The following is a 16,374-nucleotide window of genomic DNA, read 5'->3' as shown; positions in this document are numbered from 1 at the left end:
ACTTTTTATTTTACAAATGTGCCCGGACACTCATACATTTTTTTTTACCAGTAACTTTTCCTGTCTCAAAGACACATTCAAGAATCAGTGCCGTTTACTCATTTTTATAATTAAAATGTGAACAACAACAACAACAAACAAACCTTAAAGAAAATGCCTAACCTGAAAAGAACAGGGAAATGCTCTTAGATTGAATAAGGGCAGTAGAGGCCACTCACCATTTATGACACTATCACAGATATTCATTTTCTATTTGTGGCAAATATAAGAATATAAACCATCTGTTTTCAGCCTATTTGGGTTTACCCTTAATCCCTAGATTCATGATTATATTATGTTATTATACGATGTTCTCGAAAAGTCCATGACCCCAGCACACAATTTAAAACTTCCATGTAGATATAAGGCGATCTTGGTTATATCATGTGCTATCCGAGTAAAGATAAACATTAAAGAGAACCTGGGAAGGTGGTGGTGGTGGTGGGGGGTGTATGTATTCCTAACCTAACCTTGATTATGTAAAGAAAATCCCCCATCTAAATGATAAAAGAAAAGAGTAATGCTTGTACATTTTATTAGTGTTTTAAAATTAGTGAGTTAAACTGTCAAAGCTTTGATTTTCCTTTCATGTGTGTCTGGGCAGGTCTAAGCCTCAGGTAACGCCCTTTTTCCTTCTCTCTCTCTCTTACTTTTCTTTGCACCTGTCCACTGCAGGCTCCCAGCAGCTCCCAAGGAGTCCAATTCTCCTCCTCTTCTCTCCCTTTCCTCCTCCTACCCATTCCCTCCTCCACCCCCTCCTCCCGCCTTCTCAGCTGCCCCCCGCCCCCCCCCCGCCCCCTTCTTCTCTATACCTGCCAAGCTGGGCTCCTTTTTTAGCAACGATCCATCACTGCAAAGGAGCCCAACATCAAAGGCGGTTGCACAGCAGAAGCTGAACAGCATCTCGGTCGTTCCAAAGACGACCCCAAAGAGGGGCCTTAGCTGCGCCTCCCCGAAGTTGCTGACTAGCTCTGGCCGGAGTGTGGGAATGATTTTTGCGACAGCATGGATAGAGGACCGTCAAGGGCCCCTTTTGGTCACTTCCGAAGAGCAAAAACGTGTTGAGAGGAGGCTGGTTTAAGATTTCAAACAGAACCTCCCCAGTGCGCATGAAAGGACTTGATTAGCATATGTCAAGAGGACCCGCATATATACTCGGTGTGTATGTACACAGGACTCTGATCTGATCAGTTTGCGGAGTTGGAGCCTCAGCCCCCAGCCCCAGCCCCAGCCCCAGCCCCAGCCCCAGCCCCAGCCCCAGCCGGGTATTGGCAACGGCGGCGGCAGCGGCAGCGGCAGCGCATAGATGTTCCTGCAAAGCCAGCAGCCGGCTCCCACCTGCCCAAGGAGAGAAGATCGCTCCAAGGGAGTGAAAACTCCCCTGCCATCCCAGTGCAAAGTCCACTCAGCGACCTCACCGGACTAACCGGGTCTTTCTGCGCTTGTTTTTGCTATATATATCTTTTTTCTCCCTCCACTTCCCCATCCCCGCTACACTTTTTTCCTGGGGTCTTTTGTGCTCCCGGATCCTCCGCCTCTCCCTCGGGCCCCTCCATGGCTCCCTTAGCCGAGGTCGGGGGCTTCCTCGGCGGCCTGGAGGGCTTGGGCCAGCAGGTGGGCTCGCACTTCCTGCTGCCTCCTGCCGGGGAGCGGCCGCCGCTGCTGGGCGAGCGCCGGGGCGCGGGGGAGCGGGGCGCCCGCGGCGGGCCCGGGGCTGCGGAGCTGGCGCACCTGCACGGCATCCTGCGCCGCCGGCAGCTCTACTGCCGCACGGGCTTCCACCTGCAGATCCTGCCCGACGGCAGCGTGCAGGGCACCCGGCAGGACCACAGCCTCTTCGGTACGTACGCGCACCCGGAGCCCCGGCTCCTCCTCTCCCCCGGTGCTGAGCGCGTCCCCGGGACCCGTGCGGTGCACGGTGCGGGCTGGGAGCGAGGGCGGCGGGCGCGGGGACCGGGAGGACCCGGCCTGCCCTCCTGCCGCCGCGCCCTCCTGCAGGCCTGCAGTCCGGACGCTGGGGGCGGGAGGAGAAGGGCTGGTGCTCCGCACGCACCTGGCGGCCCTGCCCTTTTCTGCAGCCCGGGACCAGACCTGGACTCGGAATCACATCTTGCTTGCACTTCTTACCTCGCAGGCAGTTTTTGTTTTGCTTTTTTTTAGATCCCTGTGTTATTTTCTCCTGCTTCCTCTCACATTTTCTCCAGTACTATTTACCTAACAAGAATTAATAATATCGGACGTCTTCCGTTTCTTTAAAAACATGCCTCACAGTCACGCACTTAATAATGCATCCATGGCTTCTGTTCGGACGGTCGCTCTCCCACAGGATGGGAGCATTTACGTAAAGATTTAGCACCCGAAGAGGTAACAGATTAACTTTCAGTGAGCACCGTCGCTACTCTAAGGCTCACCTGGCTGCAATTCTTTGAGCTCTTTAATTTCTATTTGGGTGAGAAAAGGAAGGAAAAAAAAAAAAAAAAGCCTTCCAAGCTACTGAGCATGCCCAGTCGTTCAGCCAGGCTCCTCTTTAGAAATTGTGAAATCCGAAAGCAAAGATCTTGGTATTGACCGTGTGTAAGAGGAAATGGGGAAGCGAAAGAGGATATGGGTGGGAACACAGAGGGACGTGTTTCCGAATACCTCCAGCAATGCCTGGGAGCAGAAGGAGTTAAAAGAAAGAAACAAGCGAGTGATCCTGTGACACCAGATTGGGAAATCATATGGTTTCTACTGTGAATTACTCTCTACTAGCAAGTGCCTTCAACAGCCTGAGCCTTCATTTTCTCTACAAATGATGAGGTTAAATTAGGTGATGATTTAAGGATGCTTTCAGGTTCTAACATCTCAGGATCTTTTCGCCTTCGCAGGAGTTTTCATTATATTAGAGTTAACCCGGTAGGATTCTCAAAGGATTTTTGATCATCAAACTTGGGACGTCACTGGAGAGATTTATTGTATTTTTTTTTTTTTTAAGATAGAGCATTTACTCCTCGACAGCAATGTGAAAGGGCCCAACATCTGTCTTCCTTTCTCTTCCTTAGCACTGAGGGATTGAGAATCTCATTTCGGAATGGCCCTCTTTTATCTTGTCCTCTTCCCCTTGTTCTTAGACTCATTCCTTTTTTGAGTTGCAGTACTCATTAAAACTTTGGAGAAGTGTAAATCTCGGTTTGAGGGGCATTTGTAACTCTAGATGTAGAAATGAGCATGTGGTGGTCATTTGGTAGCACTTAAAGGCTTAGAAAATTAACTTTTTAAAACCCATATGTTTGCAGCTTTCCCTGATCTCTTTCAAATTCCCATTGACTATGAGTCAAGAGTGTCATGACCTAGTGGCCAACCTTGGGGTCACTTTTAGAAAGTGGTTTCTAAATGGAGGAGGCTGAGATTCTGATTCTAAAGAACTTTGCTGACACCAGGTGGCTCAGTTTTCTTGCTTTTAAGAATTACTGCCCTCCATTCATTTTAGAAAAAAATCCTCCAGCTACTAGAAAGATTTAGAAAGGGACACAAATGTGGTAAAATTTATAAGTACAGCAGGTAGACCTTAAGTGGAGGTAATCCTCAGACCCCCTTCCCTACCCCCGCCCCTTGTGATACATAGTATAGCCTTAGACACCTTTAAGACACTTGTGACTCAACTGTAATTCCCCAATGACAAGAGTGGTTTCTTTCACATTGTCTCTCTCTCTCTCTCTTTTTAAAAAAAAGATTTTATTTATTTATTCATGAGAGACACAGAAGAGAGACGCAGAGATGTAGGCAGAGGGAGAAGCAGGCTCTAGGCAGGAAGCCTGATGTGGGACTCGATCCTGAGACTGCAGGATCACACCCTGAGCCAAAGGCAGGTGCTCAACCGCTGAGCCACCCAGGTGTCCCACACATTGTATCTCTTTTATAAGACTATAGGAAGAGATATAAATCTATGGGAAGAGACTATAAATATTGGAGACTTGATAACATTCATTAAACTGGTATTTAAATCATTTCCTTAAGAAATGAATGTTGTATATCAGAATTACTATCTTGCTAGAACATTTTCTTGCTAGAATTTTGCATAATTATTTAATAATTGCAAAAATATGACTTAAATCAATTTTTGTGATGGCTTAAGTCACTCTATAGCAGAAGGCTACATATTAAGACAAAATATTTACTGTTACACAAAGGGAAAAGAACCCAGATTAGTTCTGATAGCCTAAAAGAGGTTTTCTCTACCATGCATTACAGTGCATCCTAGTGGCCTTGGAAAGCTAAGACATTGTAATTTACTAGAAGGAAATATATGTGAGAAGAAAGTTTATGTTTAGCATGTATGACATCATATGCTTCTCTTTGTACTTGCCTTCTTTTCCTAGTGCTTGAAATATTAATTATAAAATTATTTTGCTATTTTCTTTTCAACTCATTTATGTCATCAAAGTGAGAATTTTGAAAAAGCTTAAGAATGGCTATTTGTGATGTTAAAGTAAGTAATATGTTTGATAGTTTATACTAATTTGCCCATGAATGATTAAATGAAAAATTCAGAACCCTGTATTTAAAATTTGAAAACCACATCAATAGAAGCTAAACAAAAAGGTCCCATGAGGTTAAAATAATTTCCTATCTGATTTCACTCTACATTTATAATAGTTTTTCTGCACAGTAGTACAGTAGGAAGATTTTGCCTGATATATAAACATGGAATCATTACTTAAAAAAAAAAAAAGTTTAACCCGAGATCAAACATATTCTTTTAAAGGCTTTTCCTTTATTCTCTCCTATTCTCCATAGATTTGTCTGATGTGGTTGCATTGTGGGTTGACTCACCTGTTTATTATGATTCTTAAAAAGGCTGGCTTTGAAAATGATACCAGAAAGACAAAGTACCCCCAAGTCTTTTTATGGGACACTGGGCATTAGAAAATCTATCTAAAATCTGTGATTACCTCTTAAGGAAAGTTTTTCATGTCTACTCTTTGTTAAGGAATTAGCTTAGTTGCCACCTCATATTATAAATAAGAAAGACTTGTCAAATCTCATTTAAGAATCAAGTGATTACAAATTACTATGCGGTATACTATTTCCTTGAGGAGAAAAAGGATCAGAATTTAAAAGTGTGGCTAAAATCTCTAAGGAACACAAAAAACACATCACCTTTTTCTCATCAATCTCTGTGAACCATTGCAAAATTATTAATACCCGGTATGGATGAAGTTTTAGATGTTGCTCACTTAATATAGTTGAAACTATTGAATACAGTTATTCTAAAAATATATGTGATTTCTTATCTTTCTGCAACTACATTTTTTACAAGATAAAAGCATTACCTTAAAATCAGAAGTAAGATATAGGTGGTTTACCATTTAGTTTTGCAAGGAAAAATGGATACTTTATAAGACCTGTTATATAATTTGTTCATATGGAAATGAAACATATTTTATTATACTTGAAAATTGGTTCTATTACACATCCTAATAGTCAGTTTGTTCATTGAAAGACAAGAGCATCAATGTAAATCAGATACTTACAGAGAATTAAGTTATATGTGAGCCATAGTACACTTTTCCATTTGAATTCAACATTCAATACAAATTCAAGTAATTATACATTTGTAACTGTATCCTGGATGAAATCCTATTAATATATCTTCTTCTCCTGATCATGTTTTAGATCTATATTTTTGTTTCTAACAGGAATCACTCACTAATGAGCTTGGTAGTACGTTTAATTTTCATTTACTCCCCACTTCTATGTTCGTTATTTCAGTGGCTGTCTTATGGAGCCTGTGTCTTCCTGCTATATCTTATCTTCCCTCTACCTTTGGCTCTCCATTAAGGCACTGACTCTTTCCAGCCACTTATAGGCTATTTGGTAGCGTATTCTTGCTATAAGATCCTTGATAGCTCTAGTGTTCTATGTGATCTACTAATGGTTTGAAAGAGCTCATTTGAGCTCTTGGGAATCTATGTTTAGAGCTTAAGAATCTATGTTTCTGCCAAAGAATGAATTAGGCTCTGGACAGAATAGAATGCTCTGTATAAGGGTTAGCTAGATTTTGTGCTTTCTCTTGGCCTTGGGAATACCACATGTCCAAACAGAAGCTTGTACAGTAAATCAAGATATGACTTAAGAGCAAGAATCAGGATAAATGGTGCACATTTATACTGTTTGTAGAGCTTAAGAAGGAGTAAAAGGTGAAGGTAGAAAGCTATTGAGGAAGGCAGTTTCAAGCATCGAAAGCAGGTTTATATATTTTCCAGCAAAAAGTCTGAAGAATACGACAAAGAAATTAGTCCAAAGGTTAATATGTGTGGAGAAAAAGGGTGATGCAAAGGGAAGCATTACTTTTTTTACTATGATGTTTTAGTGTATTATGTGGAGAATGTATGATACTAGTTTATCTATTGATAAATGAAAATAATGTTAGGAAGTTATTGATAGCAAAATCTACTTGCATGCTAAAATCTCGGTATTTGGCTATCACATTTAATGAATTATAAAGTCCTTTTACTTCTTTGAACTATTAAATTTATTTTTAAGAACCATGTGAGAGGAAACAGCATACTGTGTAATCTATAAAGTTTTGAAACCAATGTATTGTCCTGAAGTAGAAACACTGGATTAGGGCTCAGAAGATGTGAGTTCAAGTATCCATTCTACTAATTCCAAATATCATATTCTTAGGCAAGTTGGTAAATCTTTTTGAGTCTTGGTGTCTTTAGGTGTAAAAATGGGGAGAATATTATCTTCCATTCCTATCTTAGGGAATTGTTTTTTGAGGACCAGATAAAAAATGTAAGTAGAAGCCCTTTATAAACTATGAAACACTATTATATAAGGTATACTGGCTGCTACTAGGAAAAGATTGACTTGATTCATAGTTAGCAAAACCAAAACAAAACAATCGATAGAACATATATAACTAATGGAATCACAGAGAACTAAGAACATCTCTGTTATGTACTGATTTATGATAATAATAGCTTCCATCTGTTGAATGCATAAATGTGTCAGTCCTTACTGCTGTCCTAGAAAGAGGCATTTCACTCATTTTGTACATGAGGAGATGGAACCCCAAAGAAGATAAATGACTTGTGTAGACAGAATGGCCAGTAAGGACTATCAAATTTTAAGTTACTGTAAATTTTACAGTAAGTTATGCAAGTCAGTCTGGTTCATGGTTTTATATCTTTACATTACGCCATGATGGACAACTTTACTTTTTATTTTTTTTCCATCTGTAAAATGGGAAGATCATCATAACTAATATGATTGTATAGTACTTTTCAGCTTATAAAGGACTTCTACCTACATTATTATACTTAGCAATATTGGTCTACTATTTGAAGGATTTTCAGTAGTCATATGTTCATTAATATGTCATTATTTGTCATTACTTTGTTTATAAATGTAGGTATCCTGGAATTCATCAGTGTGGCAGTGGGACTGGTCAGTATTAGAGGTGTGGACAGTGGTCTTTACCTTGGAATGAATGACAAAGGAGAACTCTATGGCTCAGTACGTATTTTAAAAACATTATTGTAATTCTTGAAGATATGACTCTATTGGCAGTAAAAAAACATAATAATGCATGTCAGAAGAAATACGAAAAATATACATATGTAGAAATTAAATATCTATATCCTGATTAATTTCCATGTGTCTGGGCAGTAGTGTAGTCAGTCAATTTCAGTTTTTGGTGTTTTGTTTTTGGTTTTGTTTTTTTGTTTTTGTTTTTGTTTTTGTTTTTTTAGAGAGAGAACAAACACAATAGCAAGTGGGGTAGGGGTAGGTAGGGCCAGAGGGAGAGTGAGAGAGAGAATCTTAAGCAGGCTCCATACCCAGTATGACCCTGAGATCTTATGACCCTGAGATCATGATCTGAGCTGAAATCAGAAGTTGGGCGTTTAAGTGACTGAGCCACCCAGGCACCCTCAATTTCAGTTCTTAAGCCCCAAACACTTACTGCTTTTAGCTTGCTAGTTCCACCTGCCCATTATCCTGGGTCTTTCTACTCTCCTCTATATTTTGATCATTTCCTACCAAAGACAGAGAAAAATGATATTTTCTTCTTGCCATGTTAAGTTCTTTTCTCCTTTAATCATTTATTTAATGAAATTTTCTCTACCCAAGATCATCTTCCATAGCTAAGTATATATGTGGCTGGCCTTCATAAATAGGAAATGAATGAAGTTTTAAGTAATTGTAAGCAACAACAGAAAATGGCAGCCATGCTAGTTTGATCATATCTTGATAATTATAGGAACCATGATTCAAAAAAGCAACTGTGATCCATCCCTTAGGATAATATACAGTTCATCTTAAAGAGGCAAGAAATCACTGGGCCTTTACTACATTTACCTAATAGTAATCTCTAGATAAAAGTTAATAATAGGTAAAGTATCATCAAACAATTAATAAATACATGTAGGGAAGATATATGATTTGGAATGATGGTTTTGAATTAGGAATTTAGATGTTAAGATCCTGAGTATTTACAAATGATAGTAGAAACTTGCTATGTAGAACTTGGGCATCTAACAACAGAACATGATTAACTATAGGCCTGTTATGTGGGGGTGGTAGTAGGAGGGAGATATATAATGAAGCATGGGAAAGTTCTGCATATTTATTAAGTATTTGAAAATGAAATTGAGAATTGATCTTTAACTTAAAGTTCTTCCAACCAAACCACTAGGAAGTTTAGCTGCCTGGGAGAAAGAATTCCAGATAACATAAGAACTAAAACAAAATAAAGCAAAAATAATTCATCCTTTTCCCTTCTTTGACAAGGATATTATTATAAGCAAAGCAATAAAAATATAAAGATGAAACTTTTCTAAGGAAATTCTCACTAAGGTATTTTTTTAATGGTTGTTACATTTTTTTATAGGAGAAATTGACTTCTGAATGCATCTTCAGGGAGCAATTTGAAGAGAACTGGTATAATACATATTCATCCAACATATATAAACACGGAGACACTGGCCGTAGGTATTTTGTGGCTCTTAACAAAGATGGAACTCCAAGAGATGGTGCCAGGTCTAAAAGACATCAGAAATTTACACATTTCCTGCCTAGACCAGTGGATCCAGAGAGAGTTCCTGAATTGTACAAGGATATACTTATGTACAGTTGAAGCATGATAGTGTCTTCACTGAACAGCCAAAATATGACCATTCTTTCTTGTCAGAGTTCACATCATAGAATAATAACCCAGGCTCAGAATGTTATGGGGTTTTCTCCTGGGAGACTGAATTTGGAAAGAATACTGAGAACAAACAAAAAAAAACTTATTTTGACTTGAAGTAGACCAAGACCTCTCTTTATAAGTGGATTAAGTTCCCTTAGGTACACTGGCTCAGTACTTACTGGTAGCTGAAAATCTATTGAACTGTGGATAATGGGAACCCCACCTGGTTTGCTGCTGGTACCTCACCTTTCTGGATTATGTTTACTTTAAAAGTTATGGTAAAAATAGAAACTTCATGTTGAAGAACTAAATTGACACAGTCGGCCAAGATTATTGCTATATAAATTCTGAGGACCTTGCAGGGTTTTGCAGGTTATGGAGTTATATGTGAAAAACCTGGATGAAATGTGGACTTTGGAACATGCCTCTACCAAGATGGAACATTTTTTTAAAAGGATGGACCTATTTATACATTTTCAATTTGCAAATATTTATTATATATATTTATTTATTAAAGAGTTTATTTTTTACTGGTATATGAAGATAATACAAAGAAAAAAAACAACAAAAATTCTTTTATTGTGCCATTACTTTGTTGTGATGTCCTGAGCTGTAGAGAAGACATCACTTTTGCAACATAGTAAACGTAGAATAAATCTTGAATTTCTTTTAAAAAATATAGCATAGATTATATATATTTTTTGCAGTCAATTGCCTTCTAAGTGTAATATTGGTTCCTTTGGCTTAGAAAAATGCTTTATCAAACTGTATTGAATTCAACACACATTCAAAAGGGAATTAAACATTTTTATTTTGTGTTTTGGTTTCATTCCTTTTTAGGTGAAAGTTGTTCTACTTATATATTTTTAAATGACAAAATTGAGAATATTTTGATATTTAGAGAACTTCTAATGTTGAAAATTATGAAATAGTATAGGCAATTTATGCTCACTTATTTTCTTATTCAGTGTGGCAAAGTCCAATTCCCTCTCCCCCAGTATGATCATGGAAAGAATTAGTTTGTGTGGCACCGGCATTAATACTGGTTTCTGAGTCTGGTACCTTTTTCATTATATCTCCTGTTTAGTCATTTATTCAGAGAATAGTCATTAAAGCCTACTACACAGAAGAAATATTAGGCACTAAGGAAGATGGTGGTCAAGACAGAAGTGAACCCTTCATGGAACTTAATGTGTAGTAGGAGAAACAAATGGGAAACAAGTAAGCTAACAAATAAATACCATAATTGTACATTGTGATGTGCTCTTTGGGGGAAATAAGGCTCTGTCTGACACAGAAAAGAAAGAACACATTTAGGTAGGATGAGTCAGAGAGGGCTTCTCTAAGGAGCTGACACTTGTTGGCCGTGAAAAATAAGAAGGAGCTGGCCAGATTAAGAGGAGGCTAAGATCCTGGTAGGAAGAGGAAACAAGGAGCCCAAAGTCCCGATGGGGGTGAGAAAGAGCTTTGTGGCTGGAGTTTAGTGAGCAACTGGGACAGGGGCACAAATAAGTTTAGAAAGCTTTGCACAGACACCTGGGTGGTTCAATCGTTAAGTGTCTGCCTTCAGCTCAGGTCATGATCCCAAGGCCCTGGGATGGAGCCCCACATCAGGGTCCCTGCTCTGCTGGGAGCCTGCCTCTCTCTCTCTCTCAAATAAATAAAATCTTAAAAAGAAAAAGAAAGCTTTGCACATACAACTCTGGTGGGTTCTTAAAGGTCTTTCTTAAGGTTTGGTTTTCTTCTTCCCAATAGTTGTCAATGTCACGACCCCCTAGATGAAGAATTGAAACTTAGGATGTGCTAATGATAATGGTAGCAGCCCCTGCCAGCAATCCCCAACCTGCAAGGCTTGGGAAAACACAGATTGCTGGGTCCCAGCCCCAGAGTGTCTGATGTGCAGATTTGGGGTAGGGTCTGAAAGTTTGAATTTTTAACAGATTTGGTCTGGAGATTATACTTTGAGAGCCACTAGTCTAGAGCAATGCTTCTCAAACTTTAATGTACATACCGTATCACCTAGGGAGCTTGTTAAAGGATGGGTTTGTTAGATTATAGGTCTGGGGTGGGGGTGGGTCTGAGATTTTGCATTTCTAACATTGTCCCAGGTGATGCTTGATGCTGCTAGACCACAGATTGTACTTTGAAGGGCAAGACCTACTAATGCTTTAATGCTGTTTGGAGTTATACATGTTCATTACTAAATTTCATCTAGCATGACTTTAAATGAATAGAAATGTGTGGGGTGAGGATAGGGTATTCAAAATACAACTTTAATAAAGCTACATGGAAATGTGTGTGTGCAGTGGGGGGGAGAGTTGTGTGTGTACTTGATGGTGTACTTGATTGTGAGAGACAGAGATAGGGAAATGTTTGGCTCAAAACCTCTTGGTTTTATAAATGTAAAAATAAAAAATGTTTTTGTGGTAATACTTTAATAATGTTCGAAATAAAATAGGTCTTATTTTTACTTTTATTTATAAATAAAAGTAAAAAAAACCTAGTTTGGTTCAATGTTTGATACATTTATTATTTATTTGTTTATTTAATTTTAAAATTTTATTTCAATTTGCCAACATACAGTATATTGCCCAGGGCTCATCACATCATGTGTCCTCAATGCCCATTGCTCAGTTACCCCCTCCCCCTACCCACCTCCCCATCAGCAACCCTCAGTTTGTTTTCCAGAGTTAAGAGTCTCTCAGGATTTGTCTTCTTCTCTGATTTTTTTCCCATTCAGCTGCCCCTCCTTCCCTTTATGGTCCCTTGCACTATTTCTTATATTCCACATATGAGTGATACCTATATATAAAGTATCCATCCCCAAACAAGCTTATGCAGCATTTCAAGTCTTTTCCAAAATGATGCTGGTGTCTACACTTCATAATTATGAAGGAAGTTTTATAAATTTAAAGAGACTATACACTGATAAAAGATAGCCCACAATACATATCGTTACTCAAACAAAGAAAATACTTTGGAGATATGACGAGAGTACAGGTTAACTTTTTTTTTATTGTAGTAGCTGCTTGTAGTGATTTGAAATATGAAGAATGACTGAAGCAATAGTTTGACAAACTTTCAGAAAACTAAGAAGTCACTGTATCTTGTATTCTCATTATACTTATATTTTGGCAGCTCTTCCTAGGTATGAAAAACAATTTGCATCTGCTGAATTTGCACTATTTGAAGAAATGATCTATTAGGTATCTGAATAGATTTCACTTGATACTCCTAAAGGGAGATGATGTATGAACACATTATTTAATGCATGAAAGGATAATTTAGTTTATTATCAAATCAATAGTTTTATCTATTAAATTAATTATTAATAATTAGATAAATTAGATATTATTAGATAAATCTACTAAATTAGATATTATTTAGTAATATCTAAAACTATTATATCCTCAGGATGCTTGGGGGAAAAATCCCACAATTAGTCATCCATTTTGCTTGTTTTAATTTTCTTTCATTTTTAAATGTTCTATTAACAATCACATTAACTTACATTTTCCATTCTTTCTTGCCTGAAATAGTAAGTATCAACTGCTCAACTTCTCTACATTTCCTGCAATGATATAAGAGATCTCAGTACATGAAGGTCTTGTCAAGCTTTGGTATGCCGTTCCAAAGAGTCTGGTTTTCAATTAAATGCAACATTAAAACAATTCAGAAACCTAAAGCTATCAACCATTTGTGAGAATATGGATCTATTGTAAAATTGATATATGTAAGTTAGAAAGCCACTCAGGCCAGCACTTACATTGATAATGCAGGATGTGGAAACTGCCAGTTCTGTGAATTAATTAATGATTAGAAAGATTATGTATATACACCAAAACTCTGACTTCAATAGATAAGTTGTTATGCTTATAAAAGGCAGTTTCTAATTTCTTATGATACAATTTAAGAGGATATTATATATTATTGGTAAGTGAGGAATTAGTACATCAAACAACTCATATGTGTTCAGTGCACACTATTTCCAAAAATAATCTTAGGATATCTGGGGGGTTTAGTCCAAATAAATCCTGGTTTCAAATTTCTCACGATCAATACCTTGATAAAATGTTTCCATTTCTGTTTACTCTAGTTAGAGATCCATAAACTGAAGTTGGACTCGATTAACCTCAGCCTGTTGGTTCTTAGGATGATATCTTATTCCTCGAGATATATATGATACATGAGACTAAGACACATCACTTTCCTTTAGCCATCAATATAGTGTTACTAAGTAGGGTATTTTGGTTAATAGTATAATGTTGGTTGGTATGATTAATGCATATAATTTCTTGATCCATTGTTAGAGTTACTCAGTATCTATGACACGCCCTTAGATCAAACCTACATATTTTCATAGAACCTACAAATTATATTATTCTAAGGTTTCCAAGCTGAGCCTATTAGCCAAACCTACTGTGGGCTAGTAGCGTGTACAGGGGTAGTGGTGAAGAAGTTGAAGGGAAGAGGGTTGATACATATTTCATGCAGTTGGTTGAATAGTTCACTTCTGTCTGAACAAAACAATTCTGCAGGCCACATTTAAGTATTTAAATTCCTTAACAATTATCTTTCTTTTACTTGGTTGGTAATATATATAAATGATGATGTGGTAATGAAGGAACAGTATTAAATTGATAATGTTTATACCTAATATCAATTTTTTTCTAGTATGGGCACTTATAAATCATACAACATGATTTTAAACACTTCACAATCTTTTTCTAAGCATATTAGAGCAAGTTTCATTGTTCCTGTGATTATTTTCTGCCCAACAACACTTTAGTACTTTGGGCAGGGATGAGTTTTGAACAGTCTGACTTATTAGAGTGGCCATATATTGACTGATGAATTTTTTGACTGAGTTTTGCAAAAGAATTAAGCCCTATAGATTAATAGTGTGAGTATTTCTTAATTTTTCCAGGGAGCATATGTGTGGTACTATTTTAAATGTATAGAACACAAGTTAATGTATTACACATAATGGGTGTTTGGGGATTTAATTCTTTCATGAATCCTATTGAGAGCCAATTGTGAAGTTGGCTATGCTATCATCCAGAGTGCTCCCTTCTCTCTGCAGAATTAGCTGTTTCCCACAGGACTAGACATGTTAATATAATTCTATTAACCAAAATTCTACATACCATAAAATGTTTAATGTTTGGGTACTAAGGTAATCTGAGCATGACACCAAAGCCAATCAGATCTAAGGAGTTTCTAAATGGTTCACCCTATTTCATACTCTTCGTATTTCGACCCCAATGGGCTCATGGAGCTGTAATGAAATGTTCTAGTTACATGGCACAGGTGCATTGCCTTGGATTTGTGGCAACAAACACTTACTGAATAGCTTACCCAGTAAATAGAAATATTTAATTTACATTGTTGGGCAGCTGGAAGTGTTCTAGTGTTCTTTTTAACCATTTTGATACATTAATCTCACCCAGAGACAATCTTAAGATGTATATAAATCAACTTTTATTAGCATTAATTAGTTTTTTAAATTGTTAGAATAGATTGATTTTTTTTCTGGTAAAGTGTTCTTTTGCATGTCCCAGCTATTGCCCTGTTCAATGTACAATTGGATATAATTAAGAATTTGACACCAAGGATCTTCTCTGTATAGATACCCCCCTGGAATGGGAGGCTTAAATGTATCAAGTAGCTCATGACTGCTGTTTAAATGTTTTCAATATATGCTGAAAGTAACCTCGTCTCTCATCAGTGTAAGCAACCTCAAGGTCAGGCCTCCAAAGTGCAATTGACTGGACAATTAGGGTGTAGTGAGATTATAGCCTATTATTATTGATGGCTAAAGGAAAGTGATGTGTCTTAGTCTTATGTATTATATATATCTTGAGGAACAAGATATCATCCTAAGAACCAACAGGCTGAAGTTAATTGAGTCCAACTTCAGTTTATGGATCTCTAACTAGAGTAAACAGAATTGGAAACATTTTATCAAGGTATCGATTTTGAGAAATTTGAAATCAGGATTTTTTTGGACTAACCCCCCCAGATACCCTAAAATTATTTTTGGAAGTAACATGCACTGAACACATATGAGTTGTTTGATATACTAATTCCTCACTTACCAATATTATTATTATTATTATTATTATTATTATTATTATTATTATTTCCTATTATTACCTAGTAGTATTTATCAACAGAGTAGAAGGATCAGAGAGAACTACACTAGAAAAGAAAAGTATGAGGAAAAAAGATAACTAAAGGCTTCTTAGTTTTAAAAGATTTCTGAACTTTAAAATTTCCCTGGCTCTGTCTGGCAAAATATTCAATATTTCCTGGTTCCTTGGTCACTAAAGCTCCGTGTAATATATGAATTGGCTTTTAAGTGGTTTATATGTATGTTGACACCTATTTGGTCAATGGGAGTTTTAATTTTTACTTTAACATTTCTAGCATTCAGAAATGAGTATCTGTGCTTATTTCATTAATAAGTTTCCCCCCAAAATAACTAAAATATAAGAAAATATAATTTTAGACATGTGTTTACTTTTATTTTTTTTAAACTCAGTTTCCCCCAGTGAATCATGTATTCTTTGTCTCAATTCAGTAAATAAGTCAGCTTTACTTCTCTTTTCTCTTTAGTGCTTTAGTATAAAGAAGCATTCAGGACTTACCATCTGAATTGCATCAGATCCCTTTATGGTGGTGGATCTGGCCAGGTATGTCTGAAGTTCTAGCATATTTATTGGCTACACTGTTACCCTCATCTCATTTGCCCTGGAGCATGAGTTATGGGAGGTGGTACTCTGAAGGGAGCAATTATTGAGAAGATAAATTGTTATCATGAAGAAGACTCCACCTTCAATCATATTGTTACCAAACTTGGTTGGGGTCACTAAGCAGTAAAAATTGACTAGAGGCTGAGCGGGCATTCCAGGTAAGGCTTCTGCTAGAGTGCAAGGATGACAGCACAAAGGAAAGAGTCCTGGGGTTGGCTACTTGAGAAGAGGTCAGGGAAAGTTTTAAAGAGGCTTGGGGGCGGGGGGGGGGGGGGGGGGGGGTGTGGGGGTGGGGAGAAGAGTGATGTTTAACCATGTAGAGGTAGGGATTTATCAGTGCCTGCACACTTGGAGATTATGCTTTTTCATACATTGCATTTATAATTAGCATGCTAAATCTCC

General features: G+C 37.6%; 1 protein-coding gene across 1 annotated transcript; it reads left to right on the top strand.

Moving 5' to 3' along the window:
* The first annotated feature begins 1,200 nt into the window (after positions 1 to 1,200).
* FGF20 (fibroblast growth factor 20) lies at positions 1,201 to 10,033 on the top strand. Its single transcript, XM_025472223.3, has 3 exons — positions 1,201 to 1,879; positions 7,439 to 7,542; positions 8,918 to 10,033. The coding sequence occupies exons 1-3, from the start codon at positions 1,594 to 1,596 to the stop codon at positions 9,161 to 9,163; spliced, it is 636 nt and encodes a 211-aa protein (XP_025328008.1). The 5' UTR covers positions 1,201 to 1,593; the 3' UTR covers positions 9,164 to 10,033.
* Positions 10,034 to 16,374: the final 6,341 nt, after the last annotated feature.

This window comes from Canis lupus, chromosome 16 (assembly GCF_003254725.2).
Source record: "Canis lupus dingo isolate Sandy chromosome 16, ASM325472v2, whole genome shotgun sequence".
In the NCBI taxonomy this organism is placed as follows: domain Eukaryota; kingdom Metazoa; phylum Chordata; class Mammalia; order Carnivora; family Canidae; genus Canis; species Canis lupus.
The sequence above is the reverse complement of the archived record's forward strand: the minus strand, read 5'-3'. Positions and strand labels throughout refer to the sequence as shown.